Here is a 19671-nt window from a genome sequence, read left to right on the forward strand (position 1 = left end):
AACAGTCAAAATGCTTGGTTACATGTATTATGAAGATCTATCTGAAATCTATGGAGCTGAGATTATTGTTTTTAAATTAACTTGATGAATTACAATTTATACTTTCCAGAAGGCTTCTCAAGAACCCCATGAATACGTATTTATTGCTGTCTGAAGAGATCAGAGGGAAAACATGGGATGATTCATGAAAATAGCTGTACTATTACTCAAGGTAGACATGTTCCAGTTACTTGCTTGCAGCTGTACAGCTCCAAACACACTGTGCCTATGCATCTGTGAAACACAAATTCTCTGGTAAAACACAAATTGCACTAATGTTGTAATCTACCTTAAGAGCACCAAAATATAATGCAAGTGCGCTGTTAAGTCTTTGTTTAGTCTTCATGGGCAAATTATGTTCATTTTTCAACATGTTTGCTTAAGAACTTGAGTTGAACACAACTGAAAAGTCCTCCCTGTGACATGGGCCAACGTATGTTTTAACAGGAAAACACGCCTTTTTTGCTCGAAGATAACACTGCACAGAGATCCTGAAAATGCTTCAACATTTGTTTAAAACAATTCTCATGGAAATATTCCCATCTAAAGATTTCCAGTTTATGAATAATGATTTCAAGTAAGTATAGAGAAGGCTACCTGATTAATACATAATACAGTGCTTTGTAAAGTAAAACTGCTAATCTGATTTAGCTTGTTCCGTTTCCAGCTCCATGACTCTCCTTTTTCAGTTAGTATCCTTTGTTGAAATATATGCAGTGTCCCCAAATCCCTTATTTTTGTCATAAATTTGTATTAATAACACTATCAGAGCCTACTAACACTCCAGTAATAGAAAGTACACATGAAATAAAGCAGATTTAAAAACCATCAAGACAATGCATTTTTCTCATTTATTCAAATCTTCTGCAGGAAGTAAACACTGAAAGATTTAAAAAAACTTCACACTGCAGTATGTACAGTTTTGTGACATCACATGAGGAAATTAATTTCTAATTAAAAAAAAATGAGACCAGTTAAGATTAATTACTGAAAACACATCACAATAAAATTGATTGTGGTAAATCCCCAAATTCTTATGTATGGCAATGAAAATCAATATTCCTTTGTTTTACAATGATGGAATAGTCCTGATACAATATTTCAATTATGTAAAGTGGAGTCCTGAACTTATATGACTGATTATAATTGTATGAATTCTTCATGTTTTAAAAGTAGTTTTGAGTTTTTTCCCAGACCCTTTTGATTTGAAGCACATTCTTTCACAAAGCTAAAATACCACAGCAGAAGTCATGTCCAGAAGTGGAATACTGTTGTGTTTTGAACTGACCTGACTTGTTAAGACATTTTTGCCAACGCACAGATGCACAGGGTCCCCCATGCACTTTTCATGCAGCAGGTAATCACAACTTTAAATAAAAGTATTTTTCTATACATTCTTCCAGACTTGCAACTGTATACATACATGCAAAAGTTTTTAAACCTATGTGATCATATTTACACTTATACATGGAATATACATAACAAAAAAGATTAAAAGGTTTTTTTCCTTTACATTAGAACAATACAAAATATGTATTTTTCATTAAGGAAACACTATTTACATCACCTTTTAAAAACCAGTTTCAACATATTATAGGTGTAACAAGTCAATATATTTACATTATATATAAATATATATAATATATACTTACCAGTTTACTCCTCTGTAAGGTGTGGCAGAGAACAAACTGGTAATATCATGTCACTGACGTCAATGAGAGCTGTAATACTTTCACCAACATTTAACAGGGAAAATTTAAACCATTCATTTCTTTCTTTTAAAAACGTTTGTAAATTAAAAATTTAAAAACATTACTTAGAAGAAATGACTAAAAAAAGTGAAAGTTATGGCTGAATTCCCTTTTGATCTTGTAATGTTTATCAACTTCTCGAACTGCGCTGATGGGTTAGACAGTATCAGTAGAGAAGCCTTCTGGCAAAACAGCTTTGATTCTGTGGTCATGTATTACTTCCCTCTTATTTCCTCAAATTTTGGCAGAGATGCTAGAAATTGCCCTGGCTATCTCAGTTCCTTACACTCTGGGAAAAAAAGGTATGTCTGTGCAGCAATTGCAAGTCAACCCTCAAATCTACCTACCTTGGGCGCTACACCCACAGGGTAGTTGAGGCAGCATGTCTGTATAGATGCAAACTGGAGCAAGGCATGGGGCACTTCACAACACTGCTGCTGCAACTATTCTGCTAGTGAGGTTAAAGCTAGCTCAGGTGCAAGTCCCAAAGGGCAGCAATTGCATCTTTAAAGACGGTGTAGACATATCCCTAACTCAATTTTTCACTGTTCCCTGAGGAGGAGGCAGTTTTCCCCCAGCAGTCTCTCCCCATTACAACTGCAATGTGATCTCCTCTTCTCCCTCCCAACTCACTTGATGGTGAGGTCACACAACAGCCCCTAACAGTCCGGCACCTCTCGCCCACACAGCTATATTGCTGCCAAGTCAGATATCGCACTGTTTCTGTTCAAGTCTATAGTCTAATGGCCCAGCTGAAACTTCGACCTCCTGTTTGCAGACTGCATCATCTCTGAAGCCTCCACTCCCACAGTCAGAGGAAGCATACTGGGGACAGCAGAAATGCATTATCTCCTAGGAGTAAATGTCTACTGAAGCAAGGAGATAGGAGTTGCTGAACAGCACCCYGCACAGATGACCTTGGCTTGTCACTCATCCTACAGGGGCTGTGGGAATCGAGGATCTTCGGGTTGCTTGGGACAATGTGGCCAGCCCCACTGGTCTCTCTGCTGGTGCAGCAAATCCAGCTCCTACACCTCCTTTTTCCCATGGGACAACTGAGAAGGAAAACTCCCCAAGGAAAATGATGGTGACTCCTTCCTGCTCACCTGGGCTACAAAATAATAATAATAAAAAAAAATAAAGATGAAAAGGCCTCAGGTTTAAAATTGTGGATGGGGCTGATTTAGAGAGAACTTTCTTTCCTAGGGAGGAGTAGCATTAGTGATACTGGAGAATTTAACACAGAGGAGAGTTGCCCCCCTCAGTGGCTGACTGAAGAGCATCAGATTAGCGTGTCTACCTCTCAAGGGCCTTACTGTAGTATGTTACACACTGCTTGAGATTGCCAGGTCTTCAACAGGTAAGATTCTTCTATGAACAGCACATCCTGAAATTAAATTTTTGTGTAAATTTTTGTTATACTTTACTGACGTCTGTGAGAATGGTAATACCCTTTTTTATTAACATCACCTACAAGAAAAGCTAAACCGTTAACTGATAAAACTGTTTGGCAATTAACATTTTAACTTAAATGTTTTATAAAGCTTTAAAAACTAAATGTTCAAAAGTATATATTATAACAATAGACTACCATAGAATAAATACATGGGTAAGCACACTCCTAGGACTCCAGTATTACTTTTTGTTAGGGTTAGTTGGACAATGTTCCCTACTTTTCAGCTGAATTTTGTTTTGCTGAAAAGTTTTCCAACCACATGATTTCACACCCATTCATGCTGCTTTTCCTGTGGAGACCTTCAAGTAAATTATAGCCGTGCATTTACTCTGGGGACCATCTATTATTCTATATTGTATATATTTCCTAACTATATACATGTTGTTTCAAGAAAAATAATCAATTAAGACTTTTAAGAGACATTTAATGGATGGAACAAATACCATCTTTTTTTAATATTTACGTTGGGTTGACTCGTATAAAAAGAATTCATTTCCATTGTCAATCTAAAATATACTTTATCTCGTTAATGATTATTCTATGACACATTTGAATTGTCATTGGGCCACTTATAAATGCAAATATTAAAGACAAACAAAATTTTATTTTTATATTATACTTCCGACAATGACATTTAAAATGACATTAAATTTGTGTGAAGGTTTTAAAATATAAATTCTTTCTACAGCCCATTAATATATTACGCTTCACCCAAATAACATAAAAATATATCTTTAAATTGCTCTGTTATTTCTCATATAATCCAGGGGAATGTTTTATATTAGATACTGCCAAATGTTTGTGTTCCCTAAAAGAAGGTATCCCCCAGGGGGATAAAACAGAATAGTGGTGCATTTGCCAGCTGGCAGACAGGAGAAGTCCCTTTCAGAGGCACTGCACTAGAAAGGCGGCAAACCAATTCCAGACTGGGGGCACAGGACGAGATGGGAGAAAAAAAGCCTGCTCTGTCCAGCCTGGGAAAAGAATCTCTGAAATGAAACCAGAAAGGAAAAGAGCAAAATGCCCATCACTCATCTCTCCTATGCAAATGTGAGATGAACAGAAACAGCAAAGTTCCGTCCCGTCATCAGCACTCAGGGGTAAAAACAATCAAAATTAAAAAAAAAAAAGAGAGAGAGAGAGAGAAAACGAATGCATCTGCACAAACCAAGTACTTCACTGTTTTCTGATAACACTGGGGATTATCGGTAAAGTCTGAAGCGACAGAGAACATCTTTTGGGGGGGGTAAAATCGAAGTTCAGCAAAACTTAGGGTTACTAATAATGCGCATAATTTAGAGGAACTGGATTTTGTTTCCCCCCTCGCCCATGAGAATTAAGGGCTGCACATGGAGTTAACACTGACTCCAGGGAAAACGGTGCTGCATGGCTCTCCTCAGTCAGCAATTCTTTTACGGTGTCTCAGTTTTGACTGCAATATCCAGTTACTTCCAACTCAGGCTGATATTGCCAGATGTTACAAATCACAGCACAGGTGGGGATCGAGGAAAACTGCAGAGGGGCATTTCTGAGACATATCTCACTATCCATTACAGAACATGAAAAAAATACAATTTTATCCTCTGCGCAACCTGAAAAAAAATTCTAAAAGCAGGTTTTCTGCAAATGAAACGGTAGTGCATTAAACCATGTATCAGCTGTTTGGAGAGTAATAAATATTGGCAGAATATGGACTCTTTTCCGTAGTTGTAGGGAGAAGCCAAAACATTTTTCAGTAAAATCCTATTCCATATTTGAGTGGAAGTCAGATGTGCCGCTTTAGCGCGGTTGATATTCTTCCGTAAAGGAAGCAAGATAGTGCTAAGCAAACAATTCTGGTTATCTGATTCACAAACTTCCCACCATTTTCCTCACTAAATAAACGTGTCAAGCTTTTTTAAACCCAGTACTCCAAGAGAAATTTTGACTTTCCCCTTTTAAGCAGGGAAGGGACAGGAATGTGCCAACAAGACTCATGCGGTACTTGCATGGTATATGAAAATCTACTGTTTATATAAAAACCTAGGAAAAATTTTAATCATAACTAAGAACTTATAACTACAGCTAAGGATTCTGAGGAAGGCATTTCTCAAAAGCAGGGTAGGAAAAAAAGTACATCTTACACCACTATTCCGGAAGGACCACAAACAAGATTTAAAAATAACAATAAAAAATTTGGAAGCACTAAAAATTACATTTCAGTGCATTTCAATTATTAACACTGACATAGGTTTTCCAATATGATGAGCTAATACCTTGGACGGACTGCTCCATTTCTTAAAAGTTATTCTTAAAATTTCACAAAACATATTAAACATTCAAAAAAAGTACACTGTCTCTATGCTTAGGCTTCCCCAAAAAAAGGATTATTTTACAGGGGAGGAAGGAAACGCAGCATTACCACCACCTAGGCTGTATGCTTACGCTTTATATTATGCCAAAGACTTGCAGATCCAAGTAAGACTCTGATCAAAGAGTACGYGTAACTTAATTTGATGCATACAGAAATGTCTCATACAAATTACAACCTTTCTAGTTTCCTTGTGACAATCTATTATAAAGCAATTTTTATCTACATGTATTTTAAATAACATCACCAGAAAAATAAAAAGTTTATCAAATGAAAACGTTTCAATTAGACCATGCTTTTCTCAAATCATGCTCAATTTATACAGTATTCAAGTTCGTACTCATTTTTATTTTTTTCTCTTTTTCTTTCTTTTTTTTTTTTTAAACAAAGATTCAAAACCACTGATTGTAAACTCATTGGGAGGCTGTATTTTATTCTGGCTCTTTTTTGATTGTTAGCACTTTTTCTAAAAGTCCATGCACTTCTCCATTTACACTATGCTGATGAGAGGTCTTATTCCCCATATGGCTGTTGCAAGGGCTTCGTAAGTTATTAAAAGGATTTTTAAGCTCTGCATCAGATGTTAACTCCTCTTTGATTGTAACACGAGTTGAACTATCAGTAAATGAAGGTTCATTCCAAATGTCTTTGTCATGTGCTTCTTGGCTACTAACAGAGTTGCCACCTTTCTGTAACATGTAATACAATATCGGATTGGTTTTGGTCAGTCTTGGAGATTCTTTTTCGTAATCATTCTTGTCCATACCTGTGATAACCCATCTGATGGGACCTTTTTCACTGGGCATGGAACACACACTAAACTGGTCAGATTCAGGTCTAGATACTGTACTCCCCAAATGTTCAGGGAAGGGGGAACCGGCAGGACTTTTTACTGCTACTGGATACTGAAATGTTCTATGATCTACACAACTGTTCTGTTGCACAGGACTTCCCATCAAAGCATTTACTGAAGAAATGCTGAATTCAGGTCTATTAATTGTTGCATTGTTTTTGTTTCCTTTTTTCTTGCCCTCAGTTAGTATGTTATTCCTATGTTGTGACAGATCTCTCTCACAGTTTTCTGACAGAAGCAGCTGTTTCAACACATTAAAGCCTTTACTATCTCTAGACCAACTCCTATTTTCACTTTCATTATTTGAACCATGACCTACAGCATATTTAAATTCAATATCGCTTCTGTTGAATTTCAGTTCTTGCTGGTTAAGCAAAGGCCCATAGAGTGCCTCTGTCGGAGAAGTGTGATTGTTTGCAGCATCAGACACATTACTTTTCATCTTTTTTAATGGACTTTCCGAAGGCTCAGCATGAAGTTTCCTCTTCTTCGGTACTGTGCAAAGACTCTTTGATTCAAGATGTGTCAGCTCATTGGTTCGGTGACTTCTGTCCAGCTCATCTGCTGGGTAACTATCTTGATTCTGTCTCAGCAATCTACTTAGCAGTCCRTTTTTGGAAAAAGAGAAATCTTGAGGTGAAAGAGGCTCAGATTTCAAGTCCTCAGATGCTGGAGAAGCAGCTGTGTTTCTCTGCAACGAATGAACAAATCCTTGAAATTTGTTACCCTTGCACTCCCTTATTTGTTGTGCATTTGAATTGTAAGGAACATTTGATTCTTCAGAAGGTTCAGTTTTTATTTTCACTGTCAATATTTGCTCATTCAAAGCCTTATCTGTCTGTTCTTGAGAACTTTCATCTCTTAAAAGCACCTTCTCTTTCTTTTCACTTTTACCTTTATTCGGAGTGCCCAGAAGCAGCTGAAGGACAGTGCGCCTTTCAAGGAGATTTTCTATTTCTGAACCTGGAAGTCCTTGTTCAGTGGGTGCAGGCTGACAACTGAAGGTTTTATTTTCTTCATGTGTGCTCAATTTATTCGTAAGCAGAGGGCTGTTCAATCTATCAATCAAGCCTACAGGTTTCTCTGCACTTACCGCTAGCAGCTGTTTGCTGCTTCTTTGTTCTTCGCTTACCATGGAAGTCTGCATACCACACTGAGCAAGATTCTGCAACAGCTTGCTGGCGCTGAAAGCTGAAGAGTTCTGTGGGCTATCATTTCTGGTCAGCTTAGCTCCTTGAATTTCTTTGCTTTTAGAAAGGTCTATCAAATGTTTGGATGCAGGATTCACCAGCCTATCTGGCTGGATGCTGCACGCATACGGTGGTGAGCTACGCTTCATGGCTAAAGATGACTGATGCGAGAGATTTATAGGAGAGTCTGCTTTTGTGGAAGCAAGCAAAGGTGGAGTGCTTAATGGAGTCATTCGATTTGTACCGGGACTGTCAGTAACAGGAGTCCTTTTACCAGTCTGTACAGTGAATTTTGCCACATCAGCTGCACTGTGTGGTCCCTGAGGGTCATTACATTTGTCTACCTTTTCTTCGCTCTTATGCCCAAGTAACAACTGAAGCAGTGTTACTTTCTGATGGGGATTCAACTTAGAAGCCTTTGGAGTGTCTTTGTCTTCCTTGTTCTCCGGACAAGGAACTTTTGGATCCCAGTTACGAAGCAAGGATTGAGTCAGGTTATCCAGTGATGCAGGTGGACCTGCGTCCAGTTTGTCTGTCCTCTGTTTAAAGGATAAGTCTATAGGAAGACAGTTAGAATGGGAGCTTTCATCATCACTGCTGTCATCTTCTGTAAAACTAGGATTGTTGTCTGAATACTCATCAATAGTTGTTGGTGTGCTGCTGTCTTCAAAAATGCTGGCTCTCTCACTCTGTTCATGCCCTTTTGCTTGTTTGGTGGTATTCTGGCTTTTCAGGAGATGTAAGAGCAAGCTGTTGCTGGGAGAGGTTTTCAAGTTACTCCTTTCCAAAGTATTTTTGTATCCCACGTTTTTGGGAGGCGAATGCATGATTCCCGCTGAACTCTGAAACGGTGCCATATTGCTTTTGCTAGATACCGTTTTGGTTGATGATCTTGTTTGACCATTGAGATGGCTTGTCATTCCTTTTGATAAACTGAATTGGCCAGTGTCTTTCTGGGCACTTTCTTGTAATCTGGCCATAGCTGCAAGTCTCTCACTTGCTATTTGATTTGCATTTTGTGCTTTTAAAGCATGTTCCCTGGAGTACTGCTGCAAATGAGCTTCACTTGAAAGCAGTAAAGCTAGCTGGCTGCATGCTACACTGGGCTTAGGTGAAGTTGCAGGACTAGATCGTTTCTCTACCATGCTTGCAACAGCTTGTAATCTTGCAGCACATGACAGTGGCTCATTTATCACTTTAGGTCCGCTCTGTACTGCATGAGGAGATTCTATAAACCTCTCTTTGGGCAGATTCTTTGTTATATCGGGCAGGCTGTTGTCCAGCTTCTGGTCTTTTGCTTTGCTCTTCTTCAGCAGAGTCTTCAGGTGACTGGATGCAACYCCATAGCACCTTAAATCTTTCTCCACTTGTAAAGAATCATGGCTAAGGGAATACCCTTGCTCCTTAAGGCTCTGCCTAATCTGTTGTGACAGAGCAACACTCTGCAGCCTAGAGCTGAATGACTGAAGCAAAGAGGCAAGTAATGTGCTATCCTGTTTGCCTTTAGGCACATTTTCAACCATGCCAGCTAACAAAGCTTCCTTTTTCCCATTTAAATCCACAATGGAATCAGACAATCGCCTTCTCTTTGCTGCATTCCAGTCTTCAGAAGACTGCAACAGTCTTGCTTTTTTGAGATGCAGCATGCCAGATCCCTGATATGTATTTGTGTTAAGAACTTGACCATTACTTTGACAGCTGGGAAATATATTTCCAGATATCTTAAAGTTTTGATCCTCTCCACTATGCCCAGTGGACTTTTTGTCAATGGCAGTACCTGAGCCTCCTGCTGCTTGATGCATTAGTAATCCCTCTAGGTAAGTTAGAACAACAGAATCCTGGTGCATCTCAGAGCCAAGCTCTTCTCCATGAGTCATGTTCAATAAAAGTATCCAAGAGGGCTCTGTTTCTATTCACTTCAAAGACTAGATTGCTTTAGCTCAACTGAGATGCAGAGTTAATAAATAACATGTAGAAGTCTATAGCTTTTTCTCATAAACCGAAACAATGCAAAGTGTTACATTCAAAGCAGGCTTCTTCCAGCAAATATTGTTTGATGAAACAAATTTTCAATCATATCGCTCTGTTGATATAGAGAATATTTACGAAAGATGTCTAGGAGGAGTACTCAGAACATGGTTCCAAGGTAATAAAGTTCCACTAAATATTTGTCTTCTTCATCTTTCTCCATGAAACCAGCTTTTTTTTCATCTTTTTCCATCTCCATCAAGCACATAAATTTCCTAAGTAAAAAACAAACAAAAAAAAGAAAAAAACAAGTGGTCAGGAAAGAAGATTTAGGATAAGCTCTACAGAAATTGCATACAGTACTTTGAACGTATTTTCTTAGACAGAGATTCACATTTAGGACATATAAGCAAAAATATTCCAGAAAAAATTAAAAATGAAGTAATGCAAACAGCCTATGCAAAATAATTTGAAGAACTTGATGAAAATGATTGAGAGACAGAAAATTTTATACAAAACCTAAGCCTAGGTAAACTATCACAAGCATAGGTACTATAAGTGTTTATTGCCTCTCTCTACCCTACAGCTCAAAACAAGGAACAGCAACCATGAAAGGAAAATCTCAGAGCACTTTAAATATGGTTCAAAAAAACCCCACTCCAAAACAAACAAACAACCTCAATTACATTGCATTTTACTACACAGTTACATTGACCTTTCTACTTATTATGTAAATATACAGGGCATGAAGACTGCCACTCTAAAAGAGAATTAATAGGAAAGATATGCCTAAAGTCAGTGTTTAGATTCATACTGAATCTGTTTGCAAGTACCAGAAGAGGTAGCTTCATTTATGAGTACATTTTTGTTTGAAAGGTAGATGATATGCCTAAAAGTAGAAACAAATTTATCACTGCTGCCCAGGACTAACTAGTAATGCAAAATCTAGTATGTTGGCACAACAGAAAGGAAATGTGTTGTCCTTACAACTCCCAACTGCCGCAAGCCAGTAGAAGGGATGCATGATGGAAATGGAGAAAAGGCTGCTTATGAGGGCATTCCTGCTAGATCTTTATGGGAGGGCTTTTACCCCTGTATTTTTTCCATGTATTAAATGTGTAACAGTGCAACAAAAACCATTCACAGTTATTTCCAAAGTAGTTCTTGTAGAACATCTCTATTCAATACTTCCTTGGATAAGGCTGTAGGCTATAAAAATCTATTTTTAAAAAGCACAACAATGGCACTTTTACCAGATGCGCTTAAGATGCATCTCTTAGGTTTTAGTTGTATTACACTGGTCAATGACAGCATGAACACAGTTCAGATAGTCAACACAGTTCAATATTGAGATCATTACACCACACATGCCTACTCYTTCTCTCATTCAGTTCTAAACTAGCATAAATATTCAATAGGAGCAAAGCTAAACGTCTTTCAACATATCTAGCTCTGCAATTCTCTTTCAGAGACTACAAGCACATTGAAAACTTATATTTAGAAGTTTAAAAGGAACATACGCAGGTGAAATCCTTGCTTCCTTAAAGTGAATGAATATTTATGATTGATTTCCCTGAGGCCAATTTTTAATTCAAAAGCTATAGGCAACTAAAAGTCAAAAAAAATCAGATCTAAAAAAGTAAACCAGAAGAACAGCTTAAYAGCCATAATGTTAATAGCCCATATACACCCCCGCCACACAAATGCTCCCTTACTGTGATATTTTAAGTCATATACAGAAATGCTAAACACTGAGCTATTTCAAAACAGAATTACAACACCAGCAATGCCTTGTAGTGTAAAGTTTGTATGTCCATGTATGTAAGTATCAAATGAAAAGTTTCAGTCTAGTAACTAGAGTCTCAATCCTCCTCTCTCAGAGATACCGGTGTACCTGAACCAGAGATTATGTAATTACCTGTAGAAGATGCAGTGTTTATCCAAAGATATGATTACAACTTAAACTTGGATTCATCCAAATAGAAATTATCTACCATATTACTGCTCCTTCAAAAACCCGTGCACCTCTGGGTGGACTTTTGCAAAGTTTCAGCCCCAAATGGAGTAAAATCAGAAATAACGAATCCTTAGAAAAAAGAAAACAACAAAAAAACCAAGGTTTCTAATGAATACATCAAGTATCCAATAAGTGCAGCATTAACAGAGCTAGACTTACTGCTTTGAATATTTGGGAACGCACTTTATTTTGGAAAAATATATTTACCTACAGCCACATTTTCATATTTCAAAGGGGAATTAAGCTCACAGCATGCTGTTCTTAAAAAGGAGCAAGTAACACTCAATACCTTGTGTTTTAAGTTTAAGAGAATAAAATTGTATATATTTCAAGGTTTGTTTATTAGCTGATAAAGAAAGCCTTGCAGGTCACCTTTAAGTCAAGTCCCTGAACAAATGCCCTGTGAGTTAAGCCAATATTTAGTAAGAAATTATTCTTTACAGCTCTGGGTAGTTAAAAAAGACAATGCATTTATGCAAATTCCTCAGGTACTCAAAGTCTACCTCAGGAGATGACACCTGTAGACAGTTTAGTTTACACTCAGGAACTATTCTAAGAAGTGTTTTGCCACCTTCTTTTTTAGTATTACTTGGTGCTAGAGAAATTGGTAATTTTACAGAATTCAGATTGATCCAAGGGAACCTTCATTAAAGAGAATTAAATTTGAAAAGCACATAATGTATGTGGAATAAGGACATCACCAATCCTTTTAAAAAGGCTGTTCTGATCCAGTGCTGCATCAGTTATTACAGTGTTATGAAACCCTGCATGACCTAATGTACAATAGGAAAATGCGATGAAGTCATCTGTCAAGAACTGAAATTACATCTCAAAAAACATCTCAAAAACTACACCTTATTTGTGATGGGAAGTCAGGTAGCAAATTTCAGGGTTTGAAAGCAATCTCACAACTGTGCTTTTCCAGTGAGTTTTGAATCCAGTACAGTCTTCACTATCTGATCTAAAATGTGGTCATATGGAAACAGAAACAGCTTTGGAAATTAGTGTTCAGCTGTTAACAGTCATTCAGCAACCTTTTAGCAACATACAGATTGTACCAGAGAATTTCCCAGGACCCATGAAAATGTTCTTAATTTTTCTTGCTATTAGATAACATTCCAGAAATTACCAGAATTGAGGAAAGAGAAAAAGAAAGTAAAGAAGGCAAAAGGAAGAGAATGGAGGAGCCCTTCAGCMATACAGCTCCTATATCCCAGAAAGGACTGAAGTAACCTTGGTGCAATGAACCTCTAATTATCAGTCTCTAATATCTGTGAATCCCTAGACCTAAAAATCATATTTAACTATTATGACAAAAGAAAATGATAAATTACAGGGCCAAGAAAGCGTATCAGATTTAACTACTGTATACACGCTATTGTTTGTTGTTTCAACTCTTTTCTCTGAGAGTTTTGTATCCTAACAAATACATAAATGCTCATTTTGCAGAGGCTATTCTCAGTACCTCCATGCACACACAGATTACAGCTCACAAAATCATGTTTACCTAGACAGAACAAAGGAAGAAGCACGACTGGCAACACAAGTGCTGTAACATGGAGAGACACTCCCAGAGTGCAACATATGGTGGGAATGAGACCTACATCCTTTTAAAAAGTGCCTAGGGAGAAACTGTGGGCATAGGGAAGAGAATATCAGAATGTACCCTGAACTACAGAAACTGTGTACGTCCAGAATATTAATTCTACTTTTCCAGTTGTTGGGGTTTGCTTTGTTTGCAAACTACAGGTATCCTTGGCAGTCACAAAGATTTTAACAGAATGACTGTAATAAACTTTAAGATCCTTTGGTTACCATAAAGTATTACTGCTGCAATATACATATATATATATATGGATGTATTGTCTTCCATGGACTTCATTCAAGATCATACAGAAACTCTTGTATAAACAATTAAGACATACCTCTTGGAAATCAGCAATGGCTAGAAGATACCCCACACAAGCRCCTACTAAAATAGACATTATTCAAACTACAGACATTGTTAGAATGATTAATATACAAGTTAGATGTGTACATATACACATACATAGAACATTTTTATTAATTGCATTCCAGAGAACTTTTATGACATGATTAAACTCTGTTTTACTTCATTATGCTTTATTTTTTAAATGGAAATGAATCAAAACATGAATCTGTAGTGCTAAAAATCAAACCAGTGCATGAAATTAAGTTCTTTAATTTTTTAACAAAATAAACTGTCTGAATAGTTAAAATCTACTCTAGGACTCAAAAAAGGTCTCTCACTAGCTCACTACCTTCCCACTCTTGTATTCCCAAATGTAACAGCAAGAGTCCACCACATCAACCAATGGTTTAGTCAGTCATTTTAATTATTACAGATTAGAGGAATACAGTAGAGCGATTACAGTGCCAGCTTGGGATCCAGGGGTCCAATTACCCACTGTGCTGCAAACAGGCTGACTTCTAGTTTTACTTTTCTGTATATCCTATTTTCCCAGGTGGAGTAATAATAGCTGCAAACTTCTGAGAGATAATTGAGGATAAATATATTAAAGGCTGTGAGTTGCCCAACAGCACCAGTAAGAGCACTGAATAAGTACCTAAAACAGAGATTTTTAAATGATTCCCTGTCCTTATAGCTGTCTACAGTGAAAGACTGCAGAGCACAATGAAATTAAGCTCTACAAGAGAATTCCTAGATGCACTGGAAATTGCTGCACAATCTTTCAGTGAACTAAACATGAGTACAGAAAATGAGACTAGCTGTCCCAGAATGATTTATTTTGCTATTAAACTCAATTTGTATTTCTTTGATTTTGGCAGGCAGGAAGGAGGCATTCAGAATACTGGGATAAGCATGTTAGTCGACTGTTTTTACTAAGGTTCTAAGTGGTAAAACAGGCCTGATTCAACAGCCTACTAAAGCACAACCATGGAGCTGCAGAAATGTGCAGGTACTTCAACAGCACTTAAGCACGTGCTTTAAGAGAATCAAGCATTTAAGTGCTTTGCTAAATCCACGCTCTGTGTTGGAAATCTATTGAGATGAATTGAGCAGCTGAGACCTCTTCACAGTTTTGCTTCAGGCTGTCAAGACATTCTGAAGGTTCCCTTTGCAAATGAAATTCAAAAAAAAAAAAAAAAAGAAAAAAGAAAAAAAAGAAAAAAAGGAAAAAAAGAAACAAGAAACAAGAAACAAGAAACAAGAAACAAGAAACAAGAAACAAGAAAAAAGAAAAAAGAAAAAAGAAGGAGCAAAAGCGATCAGATTGTGGAGCAAAATTCAGCAATAAATAGGTGAATTCTCTCACAGTTGCACGTCTAAAGAACTTGGGAATCAACGGGCCTCGTTTACAATAAATTCATAAACATCAAATTCCTTCTTTCCTACAATTGTAGGGTGTCACTTTGAGAAAGCAAAACTAAGCTTCTTGCCAAGAGATTGATTTCTTACTCACTCCTTCGTTAGGCCTACTGGCTGACTCCAAAGGACATTTCGAACATGGAAAGGAGAGCCTGTTGCTTTTAAAAGGCTGTTGGGAGAGGCCACCTGGGAGTCACGTTGCAGCAAAAGGAGTTCCTGCTGCTGCTGCCAGGATTTCTCAAGGGGCTCCAGTGGCCTCGACCCTGCAACCGAACCGGAGCCCCCCTGCCAGGGGCAGGGGGTGTTTCCTCCAGGCTGACGCTGTCCTGCTGGCTGCTGCAGGACACAGGATTGTTATTCACTCTCTAAAATATCCCCTCTGGATAAGAGCAGGGTTAGCAATGGCAATAACTTAATGGCTCTGGCTAACTCCTGCACAGGTAAACAAAAAGGGAAGGCCTTTTCCCTTGGCTTTGGTACGCTGTGCACTGCCAAACACAATCCTGACTGTACTCTCTCTTGCTAAGAGAAACTTCAGACAACAGACAGGTTTTCTCATTCAGTGTTCAGGGGCAAAAGGTGCGAGTGGAAGAGAGCAAAACCAAACCAAACCAACCCAAAACTTCTGATGGTTTTAGCAGTTTAGACAGTAGGGTTTAGACTGCAGAAAAATTCTGTAATAGTTGACATCATAGCTCAAGAAGAGATGCAAAATCAATCATTTTGATAGAGCACACAAACCCTGAGTAACAGAACACTCCTAGCCACATAAAAGTGACATGAACACAGAAACAAGGGCACAGCATATACAAGAAATGTTTTTTTCCAGTAAGATATGACAGACTATCGGACTGAACTGTTAGTGAACCAACAACCAAGCGAAAAAAAAAGATCATTTAGATTTATGTTGGCCTTTGTTTTAAGGACTGTTGCATTAAATGTGAATGCTAATTAATGCAGATGCTAATTATGGCCACAGAGTGGCAGAAGGAAAGGGGAGGCTGTTCATGCATACTCCGTCTCTGGCATGCAAAGGGGGATTCAGACATCTAATCTCAGCACTCTCCGTCCCTCGCATTCCATGGGATTCTCCCCAGCCCTGGAATCTGTGACTCACCCAGACCATGCCACACCACCTCATGGCAACAAGCAGCTTTGGGACGATACATAATTTATAAGGGGGAATATAATATTTCCACTGTCTGTTTAAATGAGGTGAGGAAATATCAGAGAGATTTCTGTATTTAAGCAGATACCCTTTCAGGAAGGTGACAAAGCAGACTGTGCACATTCGTGTGCATATGAGGAGAGAAGCAGAAGTCAGAACTCAAACTTGGAGGCGGTTTGGAGGCAGAAGTATTTTCACATGAAAGACCTAAAATCCGAACAGTGTTGGCTAAATCACAGGCTTTGACTGAATGCCGGGGAAGAGCTCTTTGAGAAGGAGCGTCCATTTAACCCTGATGCAGGCCTCTCGCAGGAGAGGGGACAGTAAGACCATAAATGACGGCAATCTGAGAACGGTGGTTCTCRGTGAAAAAGGTATGTCCGTACCGCAGACTGCAGCGTATGCAAGACAGAGCCAAGACAGCTTAGGTGCCAGAGTAAGTCTAGCTGGGCAGCAGGGAACCCCGCAGAGGTTAGCCTGCCCCAAGAAGTAGAGTGCATCGACCCGGTGCTGCTCCGCCACAGCTYGTCTGATTCTGGCACCCAAACCATCTTGGCTACCTCCTTGAGAAAGCAGTGCACAGTGTACACAAGGCCTGAGGCAGACATTTCTGCCTAAGTTACAGGCGACTGATGTTTCTCAAGTTTTCTTCACAGGTAGCAGCTCAGAAGATTTGCATGTATGCCCTAGCACTGCGCACAGCTTGATCGAAATCTGTCCTGCACTTTAAAACCTCCTACTAGGAAGTTCAGTTTATTTAAGAGAAGAACCACGTATGTAGCCATTTTTCAGGCTTTTGGCACTCTCAAAACAATAGCTAATGTCAGCCTACCTTAAACTAGTATTTCCTATTCTAACTAGCTAAAGAATGAACCTTGCAAAAATAATCACTTGTGGAAAATCCCACCTTGTGCATATTATGATACAGCTCTGTAAATGAGCAGTTCACATAAATTTCAGTCAATTYCTTTGCACAGACCCATGCACATGTATTTGTTCTCACAAATACTCCTGGATGAACAGTTCTGTTTAGTACTGTAACTGTACTGTAAGGAGCATCTTTGAGTTTGTTTGTCCATCAGGTTCCACTAACACGCACTCACCAACTTAGAAATAAACTTTCTTTGACAACTCTTTGCCAGTTCTAGCACAAAACAGAACAAATGTTCGGACTACAATTTCCACCTGTGAAGGAACCGAGTATTTGAAATTTAAAACCTCCCCTACGAGTGATGGCTCAGTGATCTTCTGCTATGGAAAACAAAAAGGGTGAAGGAGGGACCTGGCAAGGCAGAGCAGTGAACCCCTACTCCCCCCAGTAAGGACAGGAATCCAGAAATAGTGGGGAGTTAGTACTATGCACTAACTTTGGTAGCGTCGTGATCGAAGCCCAGAAATACAGTAAGCATGAAGACTTCATTAATTGAGTCTTCTTATCCAAGGAGCCAAAAGCAAATAGGCACAAAAATAAATGCCAAGCTCTTTTTTCAGATTAGAGCAGTGGAAACCAAACAAATTATAATAAAATAATATACTGGTAGGTACAAGGGAGTGGAGAGTGGATGCATCTTTCCAATCTTTGTAAACCACTTACATTAAAATATTCAAAATAAAAATTTTACAACCAGATTTCCATTCCCCCCAAAACCTGCAACAAAAAAAAAATCACTGACTAAGCATTTAACTATATGGCAACTCCTCAAGAATGGAACCTGATTAAATACAGTGAAGAAATCAATGTTCTCCTCAGGACAGTCATGCTTCTGAGTTATGATCAATAAACACAGATAATGCATTTCCACACAACTCTGACCTTCTACTTGTTGGACAGGTCTAAAGATATGGCCAAATCTCCACAGCACTTCAATAAAATTGCATATTTCTCAGTAGCACCATTGGCATTGTTGAATTAACTTTACAGGTTCAGTGACTTGTCACATGAAAAGTCATTTTATATTATTTTAACTAGGATTTGGTTGCACAAAGGCAAAGCTACAACACAGCACTAACTAAAATAAATGCACAACTCTTATTGATTGTAGCTGTGCTCCACTTAGGACCATCTCATGATTAGTTTTGAATTTGAGTCACTTTCTTTCAACAGAACAGGTTTCAACTAACAGAAAGCAAAAGCAGAGTAATTCCATAGTAACGTAAAGTATAGGATCACACAGTCTTATAAAATTCGCAATGATACATGGGGGAAAAAAAGCTGTTTTAATGATCCAGGTGATTGATTTGTTTCTTTTTAGTGAGAGGAAGGACAATATAGTCTCCATTTTAATGGGGGACATAAGCCTATTGTAGTTTGTGTTTCAAAAGGCTAAGGACAGAAAAAAGCTCATATAATTTTACTTAAGTGGGAAAGGAAAAATCTGCATTAGCAAGAAGTCTTTACTAGTTCATTTACAATAACAAACTGATTTTTTTTCCAAAGTAGCAATTAAACCAAATGAAATTAAAGATACACCATTACAACTAACTTTAGCAAAACTTGGGGAGAAAAAACTAACAACATACAGTGAAGAAAGTTCCACAACTTACCACTGCGCCAGAATTAATCTAAAAGCATTCATAACATAAATCCCCAAGTAAAAAATTAAAAGCCTTTTAAGTCATATAAATGTAGATAACAGAGATAATTAGTTAGTTAATAATACTCTCAAACACTAGGAATCAGGCTGCAGCTCAAATTGAGCCATGAGTCAAATCAGAATGACTAAAATACTGACTCAGCTAAAAAACAAAGAAAATACTTACTTTATATTCACTGCCACAAAGTCATGATAGTAGGACACTGGATGGCTGGGAAGGGTAAGTGTTTAACTACCCTAAACACTCAAGACAAGGACACACACTTTGAAGTAATTTCTCAAATTTTATGTTGATAAAGATGACAAGCATTTTAAGCAGAAAGATGATATGCTGTCACAAAGTTGTGGAAAACAGCTCTTACTAATATGTTTTATATCTGTCTTTCATGAATACTGCACGAAGGAAGTAACTGCAAAATAGCAAGAAAAGGCTATTTATCATTACTGCTTGTTCCATTAGTGTCAGATAAGTTGAAACAAGTACTCATACCCATTTAGAAACTATATAAAACAAAACAACACAGATGTGTTATTGATCTCTGCAGAAATTGTGTAATTTTCTACATATAAGATCATTACCCCAAATTGAAAGACCTATTAAAAATAAATCTATTATTCCATATTGGCATCACAGAAGTATTAACTGATTTGGGGCCATCTTCCACAGTGCCCATCAAACCCACAACTTCACTAAGTCTTTATAAAGTCACTTGCCTAAAGCATTAGTTATACAAAACACACTTAAAGCATGTGCTTAAATTCCATGCTAGCATATGTCCAAAATTAAGCCCGTACTCAAGAACTCTGATGAGCAGAAGTGGTACCAGTGAATCAGAGTCTAACRGGCTTAAAGTGAGCCCCATCCCTATCTGAAAACAATCAATCTCAGTTGCAGATGAGACTTTTAGTAATAAACAAAACAATAAACTAGCT

The 19671-nt window shown here is 38.0% G+C and overlaps 1 protein-coding gene across 8 annotated transcripts in view; it reads right to left on the reverse strand.

The window, feature by feature from the left end:
- Window positions 1-871: 871 nt before the first annotated feature.
- NRIP1 (nuclear receptor interacting protein 1) overlaps window positions 872-19671 on the reverse strand; it is a 78577-nt gene continuing 59777 nt past the window's right edge. For 7 of the 8 annotated variants that reach the window (XM_026076008.1, XM_026076009.1, XM_026076011.1 and 4 more), the window contains one exon: window positions 872-9882. In XM_026076008.1, the coding sequence (XP_025931793.1) occupies window positions 6028-9516 (3489 nt within the window). In that variant the 5' untranslated portion in view covers window positions 9517-9882 and the 3' untranslated portion in view covers window positions 872-6027. Of the gene's footprint in view, window positions 9883-13549; window positions 13567-19671 lie in introns of those variants that run through there. The other variant, XM_026076012.1, reaches the window with a different exon arrangement.

Source organism: Apteryx rowi, unplaced genomic scaffold (assembly GCF_003343035.1).
Source record: "Apteryx rowi isolate R43461 unplaced genomic scaffold, aptRow1 scaffold_42, whole genome shotgun sequence".
Lineage (NCBI taxonomy): Eukaryota > Metazoa > Chordata > Aves > Apterygiformes > Apterygidae > Apteryx > Apteryx rowi.